General features: G+C 37.9%; 1 protein-coding gene across 2 annotated transcripts; it reads right to left on the reverse strand.

Annotated features, from left to right (window-relative positions):
- Window positions 1–27,661, reverse strand: slc38a3b (solute carrier family 38 member 3b). 2 transcript variants are annotated; one of them, XM_007550963.2, is made up of 17 exons: window positions 27,429–27,661; window positions 17,585–17,758; window positions 17,226–17,246; window positions 17,043–17,124; window positions 16,502–16,617; window positions 12,732–12,805; window positions 12,131–12,223; window positions 11,321–11,402; window positions 6,875–6,957; window positions 5,127–5,185; window positions 4,865–5,038; window positions 4,674–4,753; window positions 4,485–4,585; window positions 4,131–4,255; window positions 3,898–4,042; window positions 2,995–3,098; window positions 1–2,898 (listed from the first exon to the last, which is right to left on the reverse strand). In XM_007550963.2, the coding sequence occupies exons 2-17, from the start codon at window positions 17,686–17,688 to the stop codon at window positions 2,794–2,796; spliced, it is 1,548 nt and encodes a 515-aa protein (XP_007551025.1). In that variant the 5' UTR covers window positions 17,689–17,758; window positions 27,429–27,661; the 3' UTR covers window positions 1–2,793. The 2 variants fall into 2 exon arrangements, with proteins under 2 accessions (XP_007551025.1, XP_007551030.1); XM_007550968.2 differs by lacking the exon at window positions 17,226–17,246 and having other exon boundaries at window positions 27,429–27,660.
- Between the last annotated feature and the right edge of the window lie 118 nt (window positions 27,662–27,779).

Consider the following 27,779-nt stretch of genomic DNA (forward strand, 5'->3'; position numbering starts at 1 on the left):
TAAAAACATGTACAATTATTTAATTATTTTATTTTTTCCAAACTAAAACTGTCCCAACTATTTACACTTTACAAGCTACTGTAAATAAGCATCACAAATATAAAATGTTTACATCTATATACATTATTTATATAAAGTTCTGCCTTGTTGATTTGTTTAACATGCTGAAGCATAACATCTCATACAAAGTGGTTTACATACAAAGGATTTTTACTACAATACAGGCTAGAGCTGAAACGGTGAAACAAATTTAAAGGCATTTCAATACAGTAGGTAGTCTGTTGTTATTGATGGCACGGCAGACTAATAAACAAAACAGGACAATGCTAAAGGGCAATTACATCATAACATGTACAGGAAAGGCAAAAAATAGACATCATGTTAAGAGAGGCACATAAGAAAAATTGTGTGAATCAGTTTCAAAAGTCTGTGTAGAACAGATAGTGTCTTATTCAGTCGTATGTTTGTCAGATTAAAAGTACCTTTTGAAAATAATGACCTTCAAGCATGCATTAAACATACCTCTCATACCTCTCATTAACTTGCATTCCTGTCTTGAAATGTTTTTTTATTGATCTTGTATAAATAATATTCTAATCTTAACTTTAATATTTTCATTAGCCATCAGTGGAAACCATCATAACTAACAGAAATAAAGTCTTTAAAATATGTATTTGTGAATAGTATTCTTGTGGATCTTGTTTATTCAACTTTTATCTCAATAAAAAACTACTGAGCAAGTAAGAGCTTCATCTGCTATATTTATCCAAAATAGATGATTTATATTACAAGATTCATGATACAACTTTCCATTAAAAAAACTGACATGTAAAGGACTAAATAGTCTTTGGAAACACATGTTATATTTTAACATACATGGACGATAAAACCTCGCCTCGATAACACTGTAACACATGTTTGGTTTGTAATCCATTAGAAGCTTTTCTGTAAACCTGAATTTTATTATTTAGGATATTTAGCCATGCCATTGTGGGTTCAGAATATCCATTTCGGGAGGTATTTGGTCAAATACGTACATTTTGCAACATCATAACAAAAGCAGTTTTTGAGTTTTAATCATTCTACAGCACAGGTAATAAAAGTTGCTAAATGTACATTACTACATCATGCAAGGCAGTAAATTCAGATCCAAGCACTTTAACAGCTCGTTAAACCAGAACCATTAAAAACTCTGCAGCTGTGTCACAAAGGCACAACACTTTGTCAGTTTATCTGCTGCAGACCAGGCACTATTTAAATCAGCACTTTTACCTTGTGGTGTATAAACATGCAGAAAGGTTTGGTTAAATTACTCTAAGATATGTACAATCCTCTGAAGTATGAGTTTAGATAGATAGATAATACAGAAAGTTAGAATATTTATTGGACCATTTAAACATTATTGGAAAAGGGACTTTTGTGAATTTGGATTGTTAATGTTCAGACAGTAGCACCAGTAGTTTCTTGACTCCATTGACTCCAGTCCTGATAAATATTTGTAAAATGGATCAGAATTATATTCATTGCTTTGTTTTTTTTTTTTTTGTAGAATCGATAAAAATCCATAAAAATAAACTAATTTGATAATGTTTATTAAACAAGGATAAACCAGATTATGTAGTTATTTGTATTTTAAAACATTTATCACTTACAAGCCCTCTAAAGTGAATGTAAATTAAGCAACATTATTACTTTTAATCTTGATCAGATTTTCAAGCAACGTTTCAATGGTAATCAATTTCGTCCTGTTTCTCCGGAGTATGACACAGAGGCCATGTTTGTACCAGTTACTCTTCCAAATGGGGAGAAAAAACAAACATGTAAAATCAAGTAAATCAGATTTGTGTTATTTTTTATGATAGAAAATTATTTCAAGTCTATTTACACCTCTTTACCAGGGATGCCTAGGAAAGATTGCCAAAACATGCTATTCAACTAATAGGATCGGCGTAATCGACTGTAAGATTATGATAGAAAATCACAGTACGTTTGGGGTAAAGATGTAGTAAGAGGAAGTTTCAAATTTCTAAATTATTAATAAACATAGTCAGTTTTTGTCACCATAAAAGAAAACAAAGTGTAAAACATTGATTTTTCTGGATGTAATCAAAGACAGCAGTTAAATATAGATCATCTGAAATCAGAAAGGAGATATCTGTTAACTAAATAAATATACACTATTTATTTATTTTTGTGCCACTGCAAATGATAAAAGGCACAGCAGTTTTAATTCCTTTGGAAACCTTACAGAAAAGTAAAAATGTCATGTCACTGCAAAAGTCTTAGAGCACTTCAAAGACTACATGATGATGATGATGATGATGATGATGATGATGATGAGCAGTTCATACTGATTCTGGTTCTACGTGAGATTACCTGACTGCTTCTCTTTGTGCGTCTCATTTAGAATATTTAAAATAGCTTTAGTTTTTATTTACCTACACAGAACCAGCTGCAGTTATTAGCGTGAAAGCAAAGCCTTAGAAGCAGGAGACGACCATTTCATCCTGCCGGGTTGATTTTGTGGTGTAATTTTAATAAACTGTATTAGAAACTCTCTGTAATATATATATATAAAAAATAAATTAGAAATTGCAGCAAATAGAAGATTTTTGTTCGGGTATCTGCCTTCCAACGTAGCATTTATTATTGTGTGTATTTTGTGTCGTGGCAGACCCAGACTCTGTGCTGGACAGCCGGTAACGTGTTCGACTGAGGTGAGAACTCTCCCTTTCTAATGAACATACCGAACAAGCCTTCACCAAACACTGCACACACAAACTGAAGCGGCTGTTAGTGAGCTCCAGCAGCCAGGCTGGTCCCTGACGTCCAGTCGATGAAAATGAAGCTCAGACTCATCACCATGAAGGAGACTCCCAGAGCAGCAAAACAAGAAGCCTTTAAAAAAATATTTTAGAAAACACAGAGAAGCAAATGATCTACTTTTCAACATTATCTGAACTGTCAAATGTCTAAATTATGTTTATGCCTCACCAGTATTTTTGAAGTGGAGGTCATGGGTTCGTCCTCTCTGGGAACGATGCGGATGTAGAAGACAGCGGGGAAAATGAAAATGAGGCAGGGAGCTGATGTGGCACCTGAATCAAGTAAAGACAGAAAGATGGTCTTACAAACTTATACTTTCCTCTTTAAAAGGCTTTGTCTCTCCTCCTTTCAGGACATTAACAAGGTTGTATATCCTGCCATGATGTGGAAGAAATCACTCACAAAGTCACTTACAAAATCGGCTTTGAGATTTTCATATTTGGTTATGAAGCTGTGGAATTATTTTTATATATTCATAAACTAATTGCCCCATTCGGAAAACGGCGACAGCTTGAGTCAGGAACTACCCGCAGTTACATTTTTTGTCATGCGTACAGGATATGTTTTTTTTCTAATCAAACCAATTCATATAAATATTTAAAAATAAAACTTTTCCTGGTTTTTATGTTTGTTTGTGCTCTGTCTGTCATATATATACATTTTTAGAGCAGGAAGGGCTGCTTTGAAGATGTCGCCCCCAAAGGTCCTCAGTGTTTTTGCCTTTGACTCATTAAACGTGACCTGCACTCTGAGGACAAACTTCGACAATAATATTGATTCCACCTGCCACTTTCTCCTAGAATAAACATGTTAGTCACATGTCTTAGTTCTCACTTCCAAGCTGTGTGAACAAGAGCCAACAATGCATAAAATCACAGTGCAAAGTAAAGAGTAATCATAACTTTTTTGTTTTCTGACTGTAAAAGATGTCTATCTTGGTCAGACGAGGCATTTTGTTTTATTTGTGAACCATGTTTAATCACCCATGATGGAATTAATCAACAAAAACAAGTGAAATTTAACCTGGACCTACTTAAGTTTTCCATTAAAATAATGCTGTAATGCACTAACCAATGATGCCAAAGATGCCCAGAATGTTGGGAGCAAATATCACCAGCATGTTGATGAAGGAGAGCAGAACGAAGGCGATGCCGACATGACGTAACCAGTTGAAAGACTTGCTGGGAAATAACATCTCCTGGATGGCTCTGCGCACCTGCAAATTTTATCGTGTGATTGGAAAAACACATTAGTATATCGTGTCTGTTTGAAGTGTGGAAACAAACCTAAGGCCCCCAACTTACAGGGAACAACACAATTGGCACGGTCAGCGTCACAGCGGTGAGGACAGCCACTCGGACACACAGGATTAAAATGTCATAGGGATCGATGCGGCTGTACGTGTGCAACAGCTCCGGCTCCACCTTACCTGCATGGATATTAAAATAAAACCGATTCACAAAAACATTTTAACAGAAAAAATACTGGACAGCATTTTATTCTAAAGGCCACCACTAGAGGGAGCCTGCAATCTGTGTAATAGGATGCTAGTTTCTTAACCATAGAGATGTAGAGACGACGTCAATGTAAAGTTAAAAGGTTCCACAGTTTTAAAGCACTGTATGTAAATAGTCAGATCTGTTGTCAGCTGCCCTCACCATAAAAAGTCAGGTAGCCAAAGAGAGCAGCCAGAAAGTACATGGTGTACATGAGAAGGATGGAGATGTTGGAAACCTTTTGCATCTTTTTCTTTGATGGACTGAAATCAGAGATTGGAGAGTTATGCGAACGCCACATTCTGCACTGACTTCTTGTCAAATATCACAGGGTTACAAGGGGAGACTCACTTGCGCAGCTCGGTGTAGATGGGCAGAACCTCGGGGTGGCAAACGAAGGCAAAAGCCAAGATCGGGATTGTGTACGCCGTCTGTGAAGAACAATTTGTTCAGCACCTCTGTGTCCAAGTTTCAAAAAAAGTAAAAAATAAAAAATGATACAGTAATAAATAACCAAATATGTCTTTACGTCAGCTGCCCACCTGTGAGTTGATTGTGAACATGCGTGGGTTGCAATGCGAGTCCTTGTCTTCATGTGGCAAGCCGTCGCTGTAGTCATGGACCAGGCTGGAGTCATTCAGGTCGAGGTGTGCAGCGGTGCTGTTGGCCGAGAACTCCTCAAACGGGCAAGGGATCTGAAACTTCTTATAGATAACCTACAACAAGACGGGGAGGAAAGCGGAGATGCTATCAGAGAAATATACCCAAGGATGCTGCTCTTATGTGAGAACTGGACTGACTTACAGCAGACAGAAAGAACACCATGCAGCTGAGAGAAAAGCCACTTGCGTAACCAAGGTAACCTGAAAATGAAAAAAAAAAGAAGTTAGTAAACACAGAATGAACTGAATTGCAGCCCTGATTCACAAGAAAATAAACATTCAAGTTTATCCTATTATTATTAAAGCTGCTACAAAAAAAAAAACTTGATCAGAACCACCTAACTATGGAGAGAGAGTGGAAACAACATGTTTTTGATGTGTGTTAATAAACAGATTATGTTGGACATGAGGGTGTGATTATCTGAAGGTAATTGATGAGAACCTGCTGCTCTCACAGCTGGCAGCGGGATAAAAACACGCTAATTGCTTGATGTCAACGTACCGGCTCCGTCTGGGTCCGAGCCGGTTTAATGTTAAATGACATAACTAATCCACTCTCCACATCGCAAATGTTGGCTGCAAAACAAACTTGAGTGAAAGTCTAAAAACGATCCGTCAATTTTATTTTAAAGTATTCAAGATACTCTGCGGGTCAGATTTGAGGTACTTTTGGAAAAAACATGTAATGCTTTTACCAAACTATTTTTTAAATTTAAAATTTTGAGACAAAAGAGCATGACATTATAACATTGATTTGAGAATTGAAATAACAAACCACAGTATATGCTTTGGCTGAACTTAACAATTAAAGAGTGTGTTTCCTGTATGACAGCTGCTCTTATTTAAAGCACACACTGGTTCGTTGTGGGGGAATGTTTAAGAGGTGTCAGACAGAGAGTATGGTGAGAAGCAAACATGTCAATGAGCTAGTTAGCAATGTTATTGCTCTCAGAGGAGAGTTTCTAAAGTCTGACTGAAAGTCTTTGAAATCTATAAAGCAATCATCAATACATTTTGAGTAAAAAATACTGTAACAAAAGGACAAAACCCCGTTTCTTCACTGGGTCGGGGAGTTAACGTTACTAACTTCGTCTTTATTTGCTGAATGCCAGATTATCAGGCAGACGTTTTGTGTCACTTCCTTCAAAGTCAAAATTCTTCATAAGTTAAGCTTTAAAACAATTTATTCAGATGATGATGTCAATCCTTTGTATGTTTCTGGTAGGTTAATCCCAAACATTTGAGCTAAATGGAACCAAAGCTGCGGATGTATTTTTCAAACATGCTCGGCGGCTCTCCGCAGTGTTGAAACGTAAACTGACATTTCATGGTTTTAAGGTTTTTTACACATATAATGTCAGGGAAATTCCTTTACAGTTTCATGATCCCTGAAGGCACCATATTTATCTGTTCAAGGACTTCTACACAGCAATGAACAGCATGGAAATGTCTAGCCATTAGGTTCTGTGCCCACATGGACTGAAATGCCACTCAGCAAACAAGAGACCAGTAAACCAAAAGCTGCTTTAAAGGACAGGTTAGAGTTTGAAAAGCCATTCTAGGAGAGAGACACTAATGTTTGGAGGCATTGTCTGATAATACTAAAATTTAAGAGCAATAAAGGCCATCCTTGGTGGAAAACAAGGAGAAACTTGCAATCCTTAAAAGACCATCCTAACGGCTTCTCAATCCTTATCCTGGCATTTAGCAAACAGAAATATTTTGGTAATCTCAACTGACCTGGATGAGGAAATGTTCAGTCTGATATGTTCTTTTACAATGAACGTAAGCAACCTACTTTAATCTACATAAGCTTACAGTGAACTAGTGTCAGATTCTGCTTGACGCACAATTGTTAGACATCCAAGCTGATGCATTGAAATGACTCACCGAGCTGTTTCATCAGAGCTAGGGGCAGGATGACACTGGTGGAGACCATGATGACCAGGTAGTTTCCATTCAAGTACCACAGACTGTTGGAGAGAAGGCGAGTGTACTTTGGTGAGCTTAGTAATACAAACATTGCCACTGAGAGAGACACACACACACACACACACACACACACACACACACACACACACACACACACAAACACACACAGGCGGAATTGTGAATAATTGCTAATACAGATTGTTTATGGATAACTATGATGCAACGTCTGTTACAAATTTAAGAGTCCAACCAACGGTGACCTGATGGAAACATTCTCAGGCCCAAGGCTGTGGAAAAAATGTGTGTGCTTCTGTTGCTATCATCAGAAGTACTGGAATAGAGCGTTGCGTAACCAAACCAACTAAAAATATTCAGTAAGTATGTTAGTCCTGACATGTGTCTCACACCTTAATCACTCACCCAAGGCAATAAAACAATGAGTGTGGAAGAACTTATGCGATCATAAACTACTTGCACTATTTGCTCTTTTTTAAAAATCAACCTCCTGTGTTGTGCTCTTCATTAGAGAGATGAATCATTTATCAGAGGCATCTCATGTAATGTGTGCTCCTTGCTAATACAAACGCATGTGTGCTTGGAAATTTATTTCTGAAATTTATTTCTAAATTTATTTCTATTTTGTGTCGAACCAATACAGTGGCTTTGTTTACTACATAGACGGTAAAAAGGTTACAAACACTCTCCACCCGCATACACATCACTAGATTTAGAATAGACTAAACTAAAATAGAGTAGATATGGATAAATTGTTCATTTGTCTATGCCTAATGCAGGCTTTGAGCTTTTTGCAGTCATTAACAATGTTTCCAGTATAATGCTGGCCGAATAGTTAAGCCCTCTGATTGGCAGAGCAGGTTAAATTCTTCTAAAATGTTTGGTTTCCAGGTGAGACCCTGACTTTTAAGCTTGTCAGCAAATATTCAGCAGGGTTTAGTTTGGGGCTTTGGAAAAATATAAGCGTACTGACTCAAAAGGTTACCGTCAGAGGTCATGAACCTGGTTTGGATGGTTAAGCTCAACCCATGGTAAACCCAGAATAAAGTCTGTTGGTCTGCATTCTCTCAGACTCAGTAAAACAAGCTTCCCTGACTCGTCACATTGGTCATGTATTTCGAGTTCATAACAAAGAAATCCTCACTCCCAAATTGACAACTAAAATTTGAAGCTACCCCATAACGATTGCCTTCTGGAGAATAGTTTAGACAAAGACAAATTGAGCTATTTGAGCAAGAAGTATGTTTGGAGGAGTCGAAGTGACAATTTCTAATTTGAGAACACTGTACTACCAAGCATGGCCACGGTAGAATCATGCTAAGGGTGTGATTAGTTGCCAGTTGTATTGTACAAAGTTTGTGTAATAGTGCAGATGCCGAAATAACTCCAAATTCATCAACTTTGCCTCAAATAAACAGACGGCGGATGATCCCAAACACACATTAAAGCTAGTTTTTGAACGGATAAAGCATTAAGTTTCTATAATGAGCCCAAACTACAACATTACAGAAAGTTTTATTTATTCTTAAAGGTCATGAGAGAGCCAGCTCGTAAATTTTACCATATCTGATAGCAGCGATCAAGCTTGTTGATGAGGTAAAAAACGTCTGTAGTTTCTCTGGATCTTGCAGACGGACAATTATCAAAAATATTAGTAGTGGTACAGGCATTTATTAGAGTTGGTAGGTATAACTTTTACCCTGCATGGATGAGAGAAAATATACCCTAATATAGTTTTTATACTTCACTGATGTATAATCATTACTTTCTGAGAAAAGAAGGATTCTATTAATCCCTTTATTTATAATATTGTATGCAGGACACAAACAGCCTGATATTTAATAGCATGCTTATTATCATGTGAACAGTCTTTCTTCAGTGGCAATAGATTTTAAACCATTACCAGTGGAAAAAAGTCATATCACAAGCAGCAAGCAGTTTAAATAAATTACTGTCAATCCATTTAAGCGCTATTGTCGCCTAAATCTTGTGCACACAGAGGTCTTTGTGTCCCAGAGCCCCGTTATCTTTTTCAGCTGCTGAGCCTTTTATTCTTGACCCCAAATGAAACAGAATCGGGGAGGGATAAACTGTCTGTTCCAGGTCTCCAGGCCTGAGCATACAGCGATGTCTGACATAAGCGGAGTGTGTGTGTGTGTGTGTGTGTGTGTGTGTGTGTGTGTGTGTGTGTGTGTGTGTGTGTGTGTGTGTGTGTGTGTGTGTGGGTTTGGAGGAGTCCCTTAAAAGCTCGGGAAGTCACGCACAGACAACAGGTCATGAGCCTCGTAGCCTTTTGGTCACTAGGTCATTTTAGCTGATCAGTTTTCACACGCGAAAGTCGCTGGTGACCAATGGGAGTCCCATCCATTCAGAGTAGCTCCAAGCTGTAATTAAGTCTCTGTCGGAGTCTTTAGGGTTCCTGAATTCCAGCAAACAATAATCAGTTCACAACAATTATTATCACACGCCTATGCAAGCAGGTGTAAGTAACTCAGAGATGCACCGTTTTGGGGTAAACTCACTGTGCACTACATTTAGCAGCACATATTTTTCATTTATGTCAATTTGTTGCAAATCCATGTCTTGAGTAAATTCAAGAAAAATCTTAACCACTTCCAAAATGTTTGCTCAGCTTCACTGCAAACCCCACGTTTCCCCTGATCACGTAATCGATTCAACCGGATCGAGCCGTGTCATGACTCAAAAGAGTCCGTCTGACTGCCACCGTGTCGTTGCCGCCTCCTTACAGAACTACTGGACGCAAATAAAGCTCCCAGTCAACCACACAGCCCACATTCCTTTTTCTCCCTTTGATGCCACGAACCTGGAAAATGTTGAGAGCCTCAAGTGGAGGCGAACAGTCAGAGCCAGCCCTGAGCTGTCCTGTCCTTATGCTCGGCTTTGGAATTTGGCAGCACAGTTTCACACCACCTGCTGCCGTCGCTTGGGTGAGTGCATGTGTACAAAACAGTCGTAGCACTTCATGCATCGCTTTTAACCATAATGAGGCCTCTGAGGCGCCTAATGGCCATGCTGATCCAAGAAGCTGAAGGAAACTGTGGTTGTTGTGCAATATTAGGACCGGCTTGTTTGAGTCTTCGTGGAAGAGCTCTGTTAGTTTAAGATTAGACGAAGGCCACGCCATCTGTTGTAAAGATCTCTCTGGTTGCTCAGGCCAGTTCTTAATCTGATTCCAAATTTGGGACGTGGCTGGTGCTACCGTGTGATGGATGGCGTTCTAAATATATTTATTTGCCGTGCAAAATGAATCAGCAGTACAGGATACCCCCAGATGTAGCTGTGAAAACCCAGAGCTACAGTAAACTGCAGATGCTTTGAGCATTTTCTATTCTTTTGACATTTTAAGTGTTGATCACCATTTCTTCAGGCTTTCAATGTATTTTCCAAAGTTTGACAGCATTTTTATTTTTTATTTTCTGCCCACTCCTTGCGCCTAACCATGACGCTGGGTTTTAGAGTGATTGTACATGTAAAGCAAGAAAATCGGACAAGTGGTGGTCAAAGAAAATGCTTTATGCCATCAAACTTTTCTACCACAGGTCTTAGTTTGATATGCTTTAGAATTGGGGAGAAATAGTGCAAGACTTTCCTGTAATTGTTATTCAAATGAGGTCTGGCTGATTGAAATTTATTTATAAATTAGAAAAGGATAAGTTAAAGATTCTGCACAGTAAGTGATGATTTTAATATGACTTTCTGCCCAGGGCAGCACATCACAGGGGGATGCCAAAAGAAAAAGCAATTAATAAACATATCAATTGTAAATATATTTGTTTTTCTACTACTTATCTGCAGCTCTAGACAGTGGTAAATGGGATCTCTACCTTTGTTGTGAAAAGTAGAAGCAGTTTAAAAGAAAAACCACAGTGGCTTACAATGGCTGAGCTGATATCTGATTCCTGGCCAATGAGATAATAATTTAAGAAGCAACGTATTGATTGATGGTGTGAGGAAGACAGTTGGTAGTTTCAACGAACTTTTAACATCTGTAGAGTTACTGGGGGTCAACAATATAAACATAAATAGATTTTAATAACTTTATTGCACTGATGGTACGCAGCGTTAACTGCTTGTATCTGCAGCATCACTGACAAAAAACATCTGAACCTCATATTTATTGCCCAATAGACTTACTATCAAGGCCTTCCTGCCCTCAGTCATTTCTAAGCATTCACTATTTTCACACACCCCGCACTGACCGAATCAACAGCACACAGAAAGCAAAACATTTGCTCCACAAACAACCTGCCAGACCAAACGCAAAAACTATACTCTGGGTCAACGACCAGCGGGGCCAACGTGCCTTTCGCTTGAACTGGCCGCCACACTGATGTCTGCGATGACGAGCAAACAAACAGCAACACTCACTCAGAGTTGGGGTCCGCCTTCAGGAAAGCCTGGATGACCAGCGGCAGCTCTGACTTGACGATGTACAGGTAGCTGGACATAGCTGCAAAAAGAAAAGAAGATGCAAACAACATATTGTTTAATTATAACCTGAGAGTGACTACTCATATTAATGTCTCATATTAATGAATATTTAATGTCACGGCATGCAAAGGTCTTATTTACATATGTGAGAGGATGGCAGTTATTACTTGAGGTTTTAAGTAGTCTGGTAGATTTTACTATTATTACTATTCTTGTGTTAGTGTCTTTTCACTATAGGAAAGGTGATTTTAGCTTTTTGTGAAAAGTCTTTCAACTGTAATAAAGTGAATTATGACCATTGGTTATTTATCATCAGCCAAACAAGAGACTTCAGACTGGTTGCACATTTAATAAACCATTTATATAAAATTATCTTACCTCTGAATTCAGTGATTTAACTGAATCCTGTAAAAACGACTAAAATCATTTATCATCAATTTAAACGCAGAGGCCAGTTTGTCCCTCAAATGTCTCTGTTTGGGACTTCTAGCTCCACGCAGCTGTCTTTAATTTACCCACCACAAAGAAAACAGCTGTTTACCTGCAGGCTTCTCACCGTTTTCTCGTAATATTTCTCCAGACCCCATACTTATCACAAAGAACAAAAACTAAAGTAATACCGGTGATTTAGGTGGATGTCATTATCTGTTTGGGGGTTTAAAGTCAAGCCAGTTTCACGGTCTATAATACTTGCTCGCAGAGTTAAACTGTGCGCTATAAAATTCCCGTCATAAATGTAATGCTCGCCTCCAATGTTCTGCAGGGTGATTGCGATGCCAGCAGCCATTTTTCCAGGAGTACCAAAGGCCCTGTAGCCCAGCTGTTCATAAGAACGAATACCTGGAAGGAGATTACAGACAATTACAGCCAGATAGATTTGTTGAGCTCCTCCTCGAAGCAATCCAATAAAGCCACTTTAAAAAAAAAAAAGCAATAAAACATAATCAAATTTTTCAAGTGACTGGTTCAGTATTTGTCAGGACATTTTAAAATTAGCTTCATGTTACATGATATTCTTTACATTATTAGATTCTTTCTGTATGATCCATTGTAGCGTTCAAAAAAGTTGTCAGGAAACCTAAACTGCTAAACGTAAAACCGTGTGGCATGTAAACATTTTAACAGAACGACAAACGTTTCAACAGTTCTGTTTTATCCACGGCCTTTATGTGTTAAGAACAGATTCAGTTCAAAAAGAGTTTGAGTGTAACTTATGGATTTCCATCAATATCCCACAGAAGTCATCTAACTTTCACAAAGGTTAGTTGATTTCTAAGGTTTGTTAGAAATCAAACAAAGGTTTGTAGGATTTGATTATAAAAATGTTGAAAAGTGACACAAAACTCACCCACGATGCCAGAAGATTTGAGCAGCAGATGGATGGAGTATAATGACAAGACTGCGACTCCAGTCAGAAGAAACCTGTAACAAAGTTGGTTGTAAACCTATTAGTATCAAGTTTAATCTGCATTTTGTTTTTACATCGTATCCTGCCTGTCTTCTTAAGTCTGTCTTTACCAATTTAAATATGGGAACCCGGACTCCAGTTCATGGTTGAGTAGATTGATTGCAAACAATATTTATTACTTCAACATCAAGACCTTTCAATGACACCATTATTGTATCCAGTTGATGAAAAATAAAAAATCTGTTGTGAACCCTAGAGGAGTACTGAAATGATACTCCTCTAGGGGATCGATACTCATACACTTGCTGTTTCCTACAATCTCTTTGTCCCCAGAGTTTTCAGGTTCAGTGGCACAGAAACCCGAACACATTTGGGCACAAACTTCTGGTGAACATTCCTGATAAGTCGGGGTGCGTTCGCAACCTCAGCCTTTCTCAAGACCTTTCAAAAGCCCATTACGAACACGCTGGGCTCATTATGGCCCCAGTTAATGTGAAAGTCATTAAAGCTGAGCCAGAATGACTGATATCCTGCACCAATAATTACATTTTAACTAGGTGATTGAGAGTTTGTGAATCATTTGGAAATTGCTGCCGTTCAATGTAAACATATTTGGTTCCAGAACCTATTGAATATGACAAACATTTTACCTTTAGTCATTACTTCTGGAAGATAATAGCTTCCATTGATAAGGGATAATTTTCTGAAATATACAACCATATTTAGAGTGGAATCTAGGTTCCTGTGGTCACTGATTCAGTAACAATTATCGGATTTGAAAGTAAAAACTCCTGATTATAAATGCATAACTACCAGGATGTTGCACATTTATTTAGACAGGCTTAATACTTTTGAGTAACACAAAATATAATTTGGTGTCAATGCTATTAAATCTAAAAGGTTGATAAAAAAAAAAAATACATCCAGGTTTTTAGAACATTTTGAAAGGAATAGTGAATGAATAAAGTATGGATTAATATTGATTGGCATGTAAAGAACAGTCGATGTTTTCTGTTCACTCTCCTGCAGTCGGCTGTTTGCGTTCTCTGTCGCTACACAAACAGAGACTACATGACTGGGACGTTGAGAGTCATAGTGGGACAGCAACAGCCTGCACAGCTCAGGTGAAAGTAAACGACCTGCCCACATGTCTCACTGTGGTCTGGAGGTCTGGTTATTCTGAGCCGTGTCCTTTCTAGGACCTGTCTGTGGTAGCCAGGGTGGGATCGGAGTCTGAGAAAAAGGGTTAGGACTAGAAGTGGGCATACCAGATAGTTCAGGATGCTCCTACCACCACCACCACCACATTGTGTTAGTGTTTATTTTGTTTTTATATTAGTTACAGCTTATCGTCTGTTTAAGTTTCTAATGGGTGCACACTTTAGTTAATGTCTGTGTGAATGGTTTATATTCACACAGAATGTAAACCAATGCCAGAAGATTTGAGCAGCAGATGGATGGAGTATAATGACAAGGCTGCAACTCCAGTCAGAAGAAACCTGTAACAAAGTTGGTTGTAAACCTATTAGTATCAAGTTTAATCTGCATTTTGTTTTTACAACATAGGTTCAATAGGTTCTCCTCCAGCTGGTTTGAGGTGCTGCCAAATCAGCTGGAGGAGGAAACCTGGAACAAACCATTTGTTTTCCGAAAGACTGAGGGGGGAGAGGGGACTTTGTTGTTTCAAGTTGATTTTAATTTGTTAACTTTGTCACTTAAATATTCCCTTATTATTGTTTGTGCTAAGTTAAAGTTGGTTAAGCTTTATTTGTTTCATAGGTCGCTTTAGTTAATTTTGTATTTGTTTGTTCTTTTGTTATGTCGTGCCTCCCTCATGTGGTAGATTTAGGTTACTCCACCCCTATTTAAGCAGCCTTTTGTTCTTTGTTTGCAGGTCAGTTTTGTTTGTGTTCAGTTAGAGTTCGGTTGACCTCAGTTAATTAGGGCCCAAATTTGTTAGTTATCCTTTGACTTATTCTTGCATCAAATCCTTATGCTTTGTTAACTATTTTTTTGGGAGAATTGAACTGAAACATTTTCTACTTTGAACACTTTTTTGTCCTCATTCTGAGTCTGGTCCCTCACAGAGGTCTTCAATACAGGCTGCTTATTTGGCTAGGATTTTGCAGGTCATCACAACAATGACCAATGATTATTAGATTATTCATTTTGGACTTCAGCTACTACTAAATACATCTTGTATTAACCAGTACTGTGCACCTTACAGTGGAGTAGTTGTTATTGTCATATTTGCATATGTTGTTTGGCACTGATCTGGTTCTCTCCTTTTCTTCTTTGTCATCTCTTTCTGCAGGTGCAGAAGTAGATTTCTTGTTGTTCTCTTGTGTCCTCTGTCCTTATATACGCTCAAAATATGTATCCTGAATTTAATAAATGGTAAACAGAGTTAGAAAATATGTTAACTATTTCCAAAATGAAAATAGTTCTACAATAGTGTCTTGTATTCTGATGAATTATGAAACTAATCATTTCTTCCAATTTTTTTATTTTTCTCGTTCAGAAAGCGTCACGTGAACGTCCAGAACACCATGATGTGTAAACACTGACCATCTACTGCCTTTGTGGTGCTTTTAGAAAATCAACAAAGCAAATTTACTTGATCCCAATGCACACACTGTACAACAGTAGTGCTTCAAAAGGGACAGACACACTTCAGAAACAACTCTTTTCCACTCACAAATCTACTTATATGTTGATGCTTAAACCCACATGACATACATTTCTCAATGCACGACATATCTGGTAAACTGCAAAAGCAGTTTCAAAAGCATAAAAAAAGTACACAATAGTGATGTCACTGAGAAAAGTAACCTAAGTCATCCTGACAAAGTTATGCACCCTTGAAACCCAGGAAATTATGTCCATATTAGAACATGCAAAAATGTGGCATTTTTGCCAAATCATGTCATTCATACGGAGCCCTCCAGGGGACATGAGGATCTTTTTTTTTCTTTTGCGTTCCCTCGCAAAAGGTTTTTCGTTCGCTCGCATTAATCATGTGGCATAATTGAATACCGTAAGCCTTTTCTACGGTGGCCGCCGTACTTTCTGCTTTAATACAAGCTTATAAGGTTTCTCCATGGACTATTGAGTTATTATCGCGGGGCAATAAGTCATCTGATTGTGTCTCTGTTATGTTCGTGTCTGAATGGTTTAAAGGGCTGCTTTCTGTGCCGTTTCATCTGAGCCTTAACAGACATAAACATGCAGTAAATAAATCGATTTTCAATCAGTTTTTTGCACCAAAGAGTTAATAATAATAAACACGTTTTATTATTATAAAACACAGCAAACTATTGGTGGTAGAGGGCCGCACTGGGTTAACTCAGGGAATCTCATCTGTCCGTGTATCAATCAACTCCTAACCTCTTCTTGGTTCTGTCACAATTATCGATTTATTAAATTTTTATTATCATGACCACTCCACTCACCCGCTTCCTCACACACACAGAGCCAGCAGCAGCCAGTCACCTTCACCTTCATACCTGTGACGTCACGCCCACATCTACACACCCACCACCAGCTGTCAAAGCCGCTGCTCCTATCATATCAATAATTACTTATTTCATTCGTATGTCTCTTACAGAGCCTCAGTGAAAACGTGTTCATGTTTTCACTGAGGAGGATGTATGGAGGGCTCCATACATTCAAAATCATCTTAAAGTTGAAATTAAAAATGATTTACTCACAAGAAGAGAAGTATGCCAGTGTTTGCCATGGCGTAAGCCAATCCTAGGATGCCACTGCCCATGATCGCATTGCCAAGGTTGAAGACCGACATCCCGAAGGAGGTCTTTCCTTCAAACTGGGAATGAATTTGATAAAACAAAACAAGAGCAAGCCTTGAATCTCCACAATGTCAGCAAATTTCAAACTATAACAGCACTGAGTGCTATAAAAATGTTCTGTACTGCTGCATTTTTAGCTATTCGTATCATTTTTGTAAATAAATTCTTGTAAGTTCATGAAGCTTGTATGGAGACAGATTACTCCAAAAAAAAAAAACACAGAACAGTCTGACAGCTCCGCAGTAGCAAGCACAATAAAGTGAGCTCAGACATTATTTTTAAAGTATGGAGTAAAGCGCTTTCATTCATTTGATTTTATGGTCGGCCCCTTTGCATACCCAAATATAGGTTCTCAATGAAAAAAAAAAAGTTAACTTTTTTAATAAAATGTTCCAGCTGTGACAACAAAACATGGATTTACAGGGTATTTAAATATGCTTACATCTGTGAAACGTGTGGGTTTCTTCCCATGTGCGTTGGGTAAGAACTCCTCGCTCTCAAGCGCACCTTCGGGGTCATCAAACCTGGGGGATCAAAAGTGCAGCAATGAATTTGCAATTTGTTAGCCTCTGACTTGTGAAAACATCAGAAGATAAAACTTCAACCCAGCTCGTAACAAACATACCTGAGAGTTTCAGTGCCATTTCTGCACAAGGATCCGTCAGACGAAGTCAGCACAAAAACAAGGCAAACATGCATTTAAAGAAATGTAAATTTTTGGACAAATAAGTCATACTTCATGTTGCCAACCACACCTCTATCCTGCTTATTACTAAACATAAATTAAGGAGCCTGATTTACTTTTTGCATATAAGTGATGAATATTGGCTCACTTGGTTTATTGTGTAGTAACAAGGATGTGGTTTTCACATAAGTACAACCACAGAGAGACAAAAAAGGAGCTAAGAAGAGCACATAGATTGATACATGCTGTGATAACAAGGCAACCATTCATCTGTGTGAGAGAAATGTACGACAACTCACTGATCTTCTGCTAACAACGTCTTCATTGCCACACCCATGTCATCTCCAAGATCATGGGGTTTTCCATTGGATAATATGTTCATCTCTGACTCAGCAGGCTCCATCTTTTAACAAATATCAGATTCTCTTTGGCCTGCGTGCGTTCAGTGAAGGAGGTTTCCAGATCTTGAATTTCTAAAAACAAAGAAGGTCACAGGAGCATTTATCTCACAGGACGACCTTCAGAAACAATACAAAGGTTTCTTGATGCAGCTGTGAAAAACACTTAAAAAGAAAAATGTACATGATGTGATTTAGTTCATCTCAAACAGAAAAGCAACAATTATTCCAGCTGCTGCCAAAATGATATATTACCATTGTTATAATAACATTGTGTATGCTACTTAGTAACTGTCTTTTGATAAAATTAAAATAAAGTCAAAATTTGTTTTGTTGAATGTAACAGGAAAAAAAAAACAAAAAAAAAACCTCTTTCAGCCAGCTGACTGGAAGTGTGCAGCAGCAGGTGGGGCTGGGTACTTTAGAATTCGTACAGCCATTGAAAACTTAGTTACTTCCAACACTTTCTAAGAATTATTGTTAAAAGCATTGTGAGTCATAGGAACAGTATGACACATCATTTTAAAATTGTAACTTTGGACTTGCTGGTGACCTCCTGAGTCACCTCACCTTCACACGTATTTTTCTACAAAGCTAAGACTGAAATGGGGTTGATCTGTAAATTCTAAAGACAGCAAGTTCATTTTTGACAGTTTTATAAACAAATTTTAATTCACTGCAAACTAAATTCACATTTAATTGAATCTGAAACCAGCAGACAGGAGGGAGACATGCGTAACAAAATAAAGTGTTGGCACTTGTTTCCACGCAGACATAGTACAGACCGTTCCAGAAGTGTCTCCATCACACTTGGACCTAATTCAGTTAGGGTTCACTGTGACACTTTAGCTGTTTTTCTATGTGAATCGGGACATCAGTGCCCGACTACGTCAATTCATCTGTTTGATCTCTGCGCTGCAGACAAACAGCACACATTTACTTTTTGACATAGTGACTCAACAGCGTTCTATCCTTCATATTGCAATACGTACACGTATGAATACGTCTTAGAGCTGAAAAGAGCTCACAAGCTGTGATGTCATCCTAGACATGAAGAAATATTGCTTTACTCGGTTAGGAGTAAAGCAAACAAGCCGAAGTTGTCGCCACACAGTCAAAGGTTAAAGTCCGTCTGAGTTTTCAGAATTTTGCAGTTCCGTGTAGTAAAAATCTACTAATGGTCTGAGCTACTTTCAAAACTACAAAAAGACAAGGTTGTGTAATGCTGTAAAAATACCCCCTAAGTATGAGTGTTATTCATACAATACAATCAAACCAGGTAGACACCATTCAGCTTCAGCTGCAGTAGAAACCCGAGGTAGAAAATAAATAATGTAACACTGCATGACTAAGGGAATATTTTTTATCCTCAATAAAAAATAATAAAAAAAACATTATTGGATGAAAGATTCTGGCTTATCTCCTGAATGAGTCATTTGGTTTGCTCAGGTTAACCTTTCCCTTATCAAAGCTTCAAAACTAGTATCACTGCATCCTGTTTCAGCTCTGTACACCGATACTGATTATTTACACAGAGGTATACGGGAAAATGTTTGATTCAATTCAAATCTAGGTCACACTGAATTCATCACAGGAAACTGGGTTTGACAGAGATTGATGGGCATCCAGCATCCAATATGGCTGCCTTTAATTTGAAATGTACTTAAACTTACTATTCATTAGCACTTCTCTGTTTATATCTCGTTGAACTAGAAACACCAGTTGGGCTGAACAGCATGTATTTGTGAAGATGTCATTTATGTGTTTTAATGTGTATAATTGAGATAAACAAACTGTTATCACCCTGAATTGTTAATTGTAGTACCAAAACAAACAACGGATCTCTTTTTTTCAGACTTGTGGTCCTCATTACTACTTTCAAGTCAATAATAATAATGTATTTATTTATAGACAAATAGATACTTTACATCAATATGTGTCCCATTGGTTTAAAGAGATACCAATGAAGTGAAAACGAATCGTTAATATTGGCCAACTGCTAACTATAGATACGCAACCGTATATGTTATTAAATTTAGGGTTACTTAGTTAAAATGCATTAATTTTGCCACTCTGAATTCAGACTTTCGCTGGCAATTTTAATTTTTGTTTTGTTTCTTTTCCAAATGGCAACTCTGACTTTCACATAAAAACCGAACGCACTCTGTGAACTGTACTGAAAGGTTCTGACAATTGTCAGATAACTTATATCTGTAAATCATACATCACTTCCTCCCCTCGGTTTAGTTTACTTTGAATTGCTGGACTACTCTGTTTGGTTTTTCACAGGAAGCAAACCGAATCAGGGTTAACTTCTTAGTAAACCGAAAATCACATTTTCAGAGATCAGATGAGCTTTCACACATGTAGCACTCCGAGGTTCAAACTCTGTTTACAGTGGACCAAAGAAATTATAGAAATAACACAAACAGTGTTGTCACACCTATCCATAGAGAGATCATAACCACTGTTTTCAGTTCGTGAATAAAGGATCAGTGAATTTCCAGTAAACATCACTGATGTTGGTTCTTCCCATCTGTAACACGCTGCATGTTTGATGCATGTGAGGAACTTGTTTTTGGAAATAAATTATATTTTGATCTTTCAAAATAAATTAAATACTAAGATCTGGACTTTTTCTTTGAAGTTAAATGATACGTAATAATGCAAAAATGTAATGAAAATTTTTCTTTTTTTAAGTTTATTTTTCTTTTTACTTAAATGTTATTAACTATGTTTAAAGTAAATGTTTTCAAAAAAGTTTGATGGCTTTTTTTTTTTTTTTACAATGCAGTTATCTATGAATAATATTTCTTAATAAAAGTTTGATTACATAGAGACCTACATAGTTAAATCTGGTCCATTGTTTGCATTTAAATCATTTAGTGAACCTTGATAGACAAGCCATTCCCACAAAAATTTGAACGTAAATTCCCACAAACTGTCTTGAATGTCTTGAGTGAAAATGGTACAATTCAAAACTGCTAAATCAATAAAAAGGTGAATCTGAGAATGCAATCAGTTAATGTTGAATTTACAAATAATTTCTTGACACAAGAGAAATATGCTTTAATAGTTTAAAGGTATTAAGTACAAATGATGAGAACAGGACACTGAGAAAAGGACAGTATGATATTTCCCTGACTGCCAGAAAGACGACCCAAAATGTTCCTGGAGCTCAACTCGGTTCTCTTGAGCAACTATGACATGAAGGCTAGAGGTCACATTTAGAGTTACTGAATCTGTGACATTTGAATGGTTTGAACAAGACGAAGGGTGAACAACAGTTAATTAAAGTGTGGGTCCCTATCATTTAGTATCCCAGAGGAGCATTCCTGTTAACTAGTCCCCACTTAATCTTGTGTCGTTTTAAAAGCAGACAGCAATGAGTACGGCGGCAGTTTGTGGCACATCGGCACGTGGGCAGGAGATAAACAAGGTTCAAGCAAGTGCACCTGGCAGCACTAGCTCATCCTACAACACGTGCCTGACGCAAACAAACCAGCACATGCTCGGGTCGTGCGTTATCAGCGGAAGCAGCACTTTTCGTTAACCACAACCATGGGAATTCATGCCACTGCTTTTTATGGGAAACAAGGTGCAGGTTTGAATCCAGACAAAGAAACGATCAATGTGTAACATCTACACATGTTGATGAAAAGTACTTATTCATTTATTCAAAACCATAAAAAAATAAAACCACCTTATAGTTCATTAATATCACAATTAAGCTATCATAAAAGCAGGTAATTTGAAGCTGACCTATTCCAAATCGCTAAATGAAAAAAATGTCTACGCATTTGTGCCATTTTTAATCTAAACCAAAAGTTGAATATACAACATATTGTTGAACACGACAGAAGATTTATGAAGTCTTTACTTTTTTTATTTCAAGAGGATTATTTATGACAAGAAATGAGGAAGACATCTCTCAAGACAGCAAAGTAATTTAAAGGAGTCTCTAATTTGAAAAAAAAAAAAAAAAGAAACTGATCTGTTTTATTCATAAAGAATGTTAAAAAAAAAATTTTTTGGCACCGAAGAATAAAATACTCCTTCCAATTGCTGGCAATCTTTTTGCATGTTTCCACAGGTATTTTGATGATTCAATTCTGGTTATGAGCTTCAAATCTTTGGGTTTGAAGTCCAAAGATTCTCAATCATATTCATACTGGAACTCTGGCCGCTCAGCTCAAAAACATTAGAGATTTTACAGATTACTTTAACTTTAATTCTGCTATAGTCAACTTTGGGCTCACCTAACACAACTCTGAAAAATCACAGCATAGGTTATGGTTACAACTGGATTACAATGTATTTATTTTGATTTTTGTTGTGGATGCGACTCTGGATTTTTCCTCCATGATCAATACTGAGAGCTGCACCCCTTTTCAAATGCGATATGAGCTAAAGATGTGTGGAAACAGTTGATGTCTGCTTTAATGACAATGGATCATGACACAGACTAACATGAAAATGACTCTTCCCTTTGAACATCTGACTCCTTATCAGTCGGTCAGATAATCAGACAAACCTAATCTGCGAAAAGTTAAAATGATGTCATCCTGACTGGCCTCCAGACAGGAAGCAAAACTGGTTCAATATGTTTCCCAAGCTTCCGATAACGTTCGTGTTGGCAAAGGATTTAGAGGTCTCAAACTTCAAGAGCTTTCAATATAATGATGGTACATAATCACTTAAAAAATACCAATTTATAAGGGTTTTACTGGTCCAAGTTAGCTAGCACTTTTTTATACATTAACTATTCAAAAGGAAGTCAAAATTGTTACACAGGATATGCACAGGCAACGAGTGGTTTAAATGAAGACCGGATTTGACCTTCCACCTAAAAACCTGCTTTCTACCAAGTCCCTTCAGACTGCCCTTACAAAATATTTTTATCCCACAGGTGGCATCAGCAAAATATGATCACTTTTATGACCTCAATTAGTGTCATATTTGCTCCATAACTGGCCACACGATCACTTTTAATGTCCAAGCTGTCTTTTCCAATGCTCATTCCATGAGTGGGGATGTGTGAGATGTGTGCATTACATTCTCATGTATTCTTTTTTATTATCATCTGAATAAATACTATATAATTTTAAGTCCAAATCTCGAACACCACTGTGAATAAATATCAAAGTTTCTTTAGAAATTCAGAAGAAGAAAAAAATAGTATCGGTAATAACTTTAAATACGATTGAATTAAATAAGAATCTGTCATTTTATTAAATAGAATGTTTGAAACATTCAATATAAAAACAAAACGGTCATGAGGTTTGTCATTTTACCCAAAGTGAAAGCTTGATGACAGCTTTGGTCTGAATCCAGGCAAGAAAAGGTGGTTTTTAAAAAGTAACTTTGTCGTTTTTTGCATAGCTGTGCAGCCTGTCGTGCACAAGTTCTCAGCATTAATACTAAAATAAATATTAAATCTTGAGAAATAAATATGGAAAAATCTCTTCATATTATTTTTTGAACTTTACAATAGAACTCATGGAGTGGAGTGGTAAATAATTCACGCATCAGAAAGATTTTTGGTAACGCTTGACACTCATTTATTAGTGCAAACAATACTCTTGTTTTGTAACTGTCTTTTGGCCTCATGCATGTTTACTAAAAATAAAACCCATGTCGGTTACATAAAGGCTCAATTAACTTGAATTAACTGTGAGTGTTGTTGAAATGTGGCAGGACATTTTTTTTTCTCCTGGAAAAAGCATAAAAGAGCAGCAGGAGATACTCAGCAATTACTCTCCAGGAAGCTTGGAGCACACAGTTTTGATGAGGGTCCGCTCTCAAAGTTGGCACATATAGCTTAACTTTGATTTATAGTTAAGCGCTCTATCACTACCCTTTGCTTGCACTGATACCTCGCAATATATAAATTCCAGGACCATAAATGGCTTTCAAAAAATGTAGCTTATTTAATGACCTATTGCACCTGCATAGAGTTCAAATGTTATCAGACGAAACAAGAAATGTATTGATGACCAGTTAGGAAACTACTCTTTATGTCATGAAAGAAGCTTCTTGTTTGTGCTCATAGTTTCTTCTCTCCCTTCTCATAGCATAAATTAAATCCAGAAAAAGGCTGAATAAATGCATCATTCTTTAAGAGTCCATCTGCTACTCTTCTACACTTTCCTCCAAAAGATCAGGAAAAAAAAATAACTTGGGACAAACAACCTTAGAATCGCAATTAAAAGTGACCCAAATGCAGCTGCTAAAAGCCACAAGCAGGTCAGCACATCACTGTCGTCACTCTTGATAACGTCTCTGTCAGATCTCAGCCAAATATTTAGTCTGGCATAAATCTGTGCACCCAAAATCTGAAACAGTCTGGCAACTATTATCGGACGCAGTATTTCCAGTGAGACAGCTTGATGCTAGTATGTAGCCTTAATCGGTCTGATTCGCCGATCTGACATCAGATCCAATTTGTTTCCTGAGTCCTGAGGGAAATATTAATAACGTGTACAGACAGTACAAATAAAAATAAGGGCAGTTATGTGGTGGACAAACATGCCTGCATGTTTGACTGAAAACATGCGCAAGTTTGGCCTTCGGTGGGTGTTTGCGATTCACATGTCATCATAGCATGAGGCCGTGACTCAAATACCTTTTGGAGCAGGATTTCTAAGCTGTGGTCGTTATGTTTTAGTCAAATATTTGACCGTCACCGCTGACGTACTTTACTCTGTGCTTTTTTCAATTAAGAAATATGTACCTGCTGCTAAATGTAGCTTTGAAAGAGACATAAAACAACAATGCCACAAGTCAGAAGAGGATTTAACTTGTTTTGGAACATACTATGGACACTAGTGGAATAAAAATATCTACTGTGTAGAACAACCAGTCTATGTACAATAAAGTATTTACAAAATGACTTTCAAGGACTCCAAAACAAATCTAAAACAGCACACGGTACAGTCGCGTTCAACTCTCACCGATTATGAGCCCCATGACAAAGATAATAATAAACCCTGGAGTGGCAGACACTTAACACTTTGGCTGACTCAGATACAGAAATCCACACATCTCCTCGATGGGACTGCAGAGCAGCTGGCTCATTCCACTGTGTGGAAGTGCACCTGTCCACTTCCTGCCATTTTGACCGCTGCACAAGTCGAGGTCACTGCCCAGCGCAGGGGTTTATCTGTTCTTTTTGAACTCTGGCCAACCCACCACTAAAAAACCTTCTTTCTCCATCCCCAACGGCATTGAAGCATCTTTTGCAATGTGTTTGGTGTTCAAATAAGGTTGTTTTACCCGCGTCAGTTTTGCTGTGATGTCAAGTCATGGCCCACATTGGAGCAGGTGGGGGTTACCGACCTCATTTCCTGACGTGTACGTTATTGCAACAGCCGGTCCCCGTTCCAAGGCTGTCAAACAACCAAACTAGCAGCAACACTGAAACGACTTTTGAATATGAAACAAGTCATCTTGTAGAAAACGGAGGTACCCTGAAATGATACTCAATCGCTAAGAACAAATTTAAGCTAGAATGTAATAAAATAAAGGGTGACAACAAGATTATCTGAGATTCGCTATTATTTCCCTTTCATTATTAAAAATAAACTCCATCAATACCATATTGATTATGTTGTGTATTTTTCATTCACACTGTTCAAATTTCCCATTTAATAGGCTTCAATCAATATGACAGCAGCACATGACATCAACGAAAGGTTCAAAATGATAACAAGTGAAGGTCTATTCTTTGCAGGCTACAACATGTAGCCTGCATGTTGTGTAATTGATCACAGTCAATTATGTGATCACAGTCACATAATTGACTGTGATCAACTATTGATCACAGTCAATTATAGAAATTGACTGTGATCAATATCTATAATACAGTGGCTCAGATCATATTTAGTTACCAAAGGGATGATGAGCTGTTTCAAGCTTAAAAGAAAATGTCTCAATTAATTTTAATAAAGTTCAGTGAGTTCAGTGAATAAGACAAAATGGTTTGTGTTTCACCACGATAAAAAATATGACCAAGCTTGAATTAGGTACATGAGAAGGCAACCAGCTGAACGTCCACTAAGGTCATGGATATCATTTCTATTCTCTCTAAGGCTATCAAGTTCAAGATAAACTTTTAAAAATTAGACTTTTTAACACCTTACACCCTTCCTACATTCACATTTTAAAATGCTATCGGGCAAATCGTGTTGTTGGTTAGAACATTTGACCAATTAAATGTTATTTTAAAAGTGTTATAAATTTCAAAAACTGAAAAGTGTGGTATGGATTTATTTTTCTTTTTTTTTTTCTTTTTTTTTGCTCCAACTACAGCTGTGAGTATTTAGTGGTGTACTTCTCTACCAGCTGTACACATTTTAGAGACACGTGCTGTTGCTAAGAACCTGAATGTTCTGACTGGGAAATCTGACCGGTGTGGCTGTGTGCACATAGTATGTATCCTATTAACTATCTAGTAGTACTTCTGGTAGTTTGCATGTCATTAAACCAGTGATGACGCAGCAGCCACTGCTGGAGTGTGTCTGACACCATAGGGTCATCACTGTTGGTGACGGTGGACTCAGAGTAAATAGAGGTGCAGCCCCTTCATTTGTTTTCCTTAGACTTAACAACCATACTCTACTGAGTCTAAACAGAATCTTACAGAATTGCCCTGATCATAATGTGAACGTGAAGAAATGCGTCAAAGTTCAAGGGGCGCAAATACTTTTGCGTTGCAGCATATGTCATAGTTACTTTGTTCATATTTACAACGCCGATCATTTGTGTCGAAACGTGGTTTCAAAACCATTACAGGAAACCTAAAACTCAAACTGGACTTGCCCCACAGTTTGAGAACCATCTCTGTAGAGTAAAAGCTCCTCATTTCCATTATCACCAGGCACACAATAAAAACACATCAGAGTATTGAGTGAAAATGCGCACCATGTAGGCTACTTCCCACACAGGGCGCTCTTTCCCTTTCTCCCTCTTCCTCCACATGGCTATGTTTAGCCTACAATAACAAAGAAGAGGAGCTTTAAATGGCCTCTGCCGGTTGGTAATGGTGTTTGTTTTGCTCGTGTATGAAAAAAGGAGAACATCTCTCACCCATTAGCGGCAATATTGCCCATTATCTTCGATAGTAACGGAACAAAGTGGTTAAGCAAAAAGGTGTGGAGCTGGAAAATGTCTCACGTAGAAGTGAGGCAGTGACGTCACGACACGAAGTTTAAGAGCGCTGCAGAAATCTGGTCCAGCAATTCCCAAACTAGGATATTTAGATTACCCCGCTGCAAATGCGCGTTTATGTGTCACGGTATGTCACTTTTGCAACTTAGACTAAACAGTTTTAAAAGGTAAATTGAACTCCACAAGGCGCGGGGAGAATAAAACGCTTCACGAACAAAAGATGGACACCACCAGTTTGTCACTTAAAGCGCCACATGGTCCTCCTGACATGTCCCGAGGTTAGCGCTGCCTAAGAAGAGGGAGCAATGTATGTTCTTTTTTATCACCTCCGACATTAAACTACAAGTTGGTGCAGCCACTTCGCCATCCAACGATAACACATTTGAGTTTTCACATATTTCTATTAATTTTATTCCTTCTCTTCCACTTATGACTGACAGATCTCTGTGTGTTTAAAAAAAAACAAACTCATAACAATCCTTAAATATAAAATAAAACCAGTTCGTTATAATACCACAGAGTTTAGTAATGTTCCCCTTTATAAGAAACTTTAAAAATAAGATTTGTCGACTCTTACCAAACGCACTTGTCCTGAAGATTTCAGCCCAGTTCCACTGATGTTCCGAGATATTATAATGGGCAGCGCTGTTTCCTTTCCTGGGAACCTCTCCTCTTTTTCTGGGTTTGATATCTGCCTGGCTACGTGCGGGTTTTTTTACTTGACTGACCGTGTCTCTGCTACGCCGAGGCGACAATATGTGCTTGGGGAAATGGTCGGCATCGTAAAATCATCTCCAGCCAGAGCTGTGGGGGTCGCAACGTAGGTCCGCCTCCTGTGTGCGCACCCCGCACCCCACCCTCTCTCCATCCCACCCACTGCGCCTGTGAATCCGCTGGGAGGTAAGGTTTCAACACTTTGGGAAGGAAG

This window comes from Poecilia formosa, unplaced genomic scaffold, assembly GCF_000485575.1.
Source record: "Poecilia formosa unplaced genomic scaffold, Poecilia_formosa-5.1.2 Scaffold2, whole genome shotgun sequence".
NCBI classification, from domain to species: Eukaryota; Metazoa; Chordata; class Actinopteri; order Cyprinodontiformes; family Poeciliidae; genus Poecilia; species Poecilia formosa.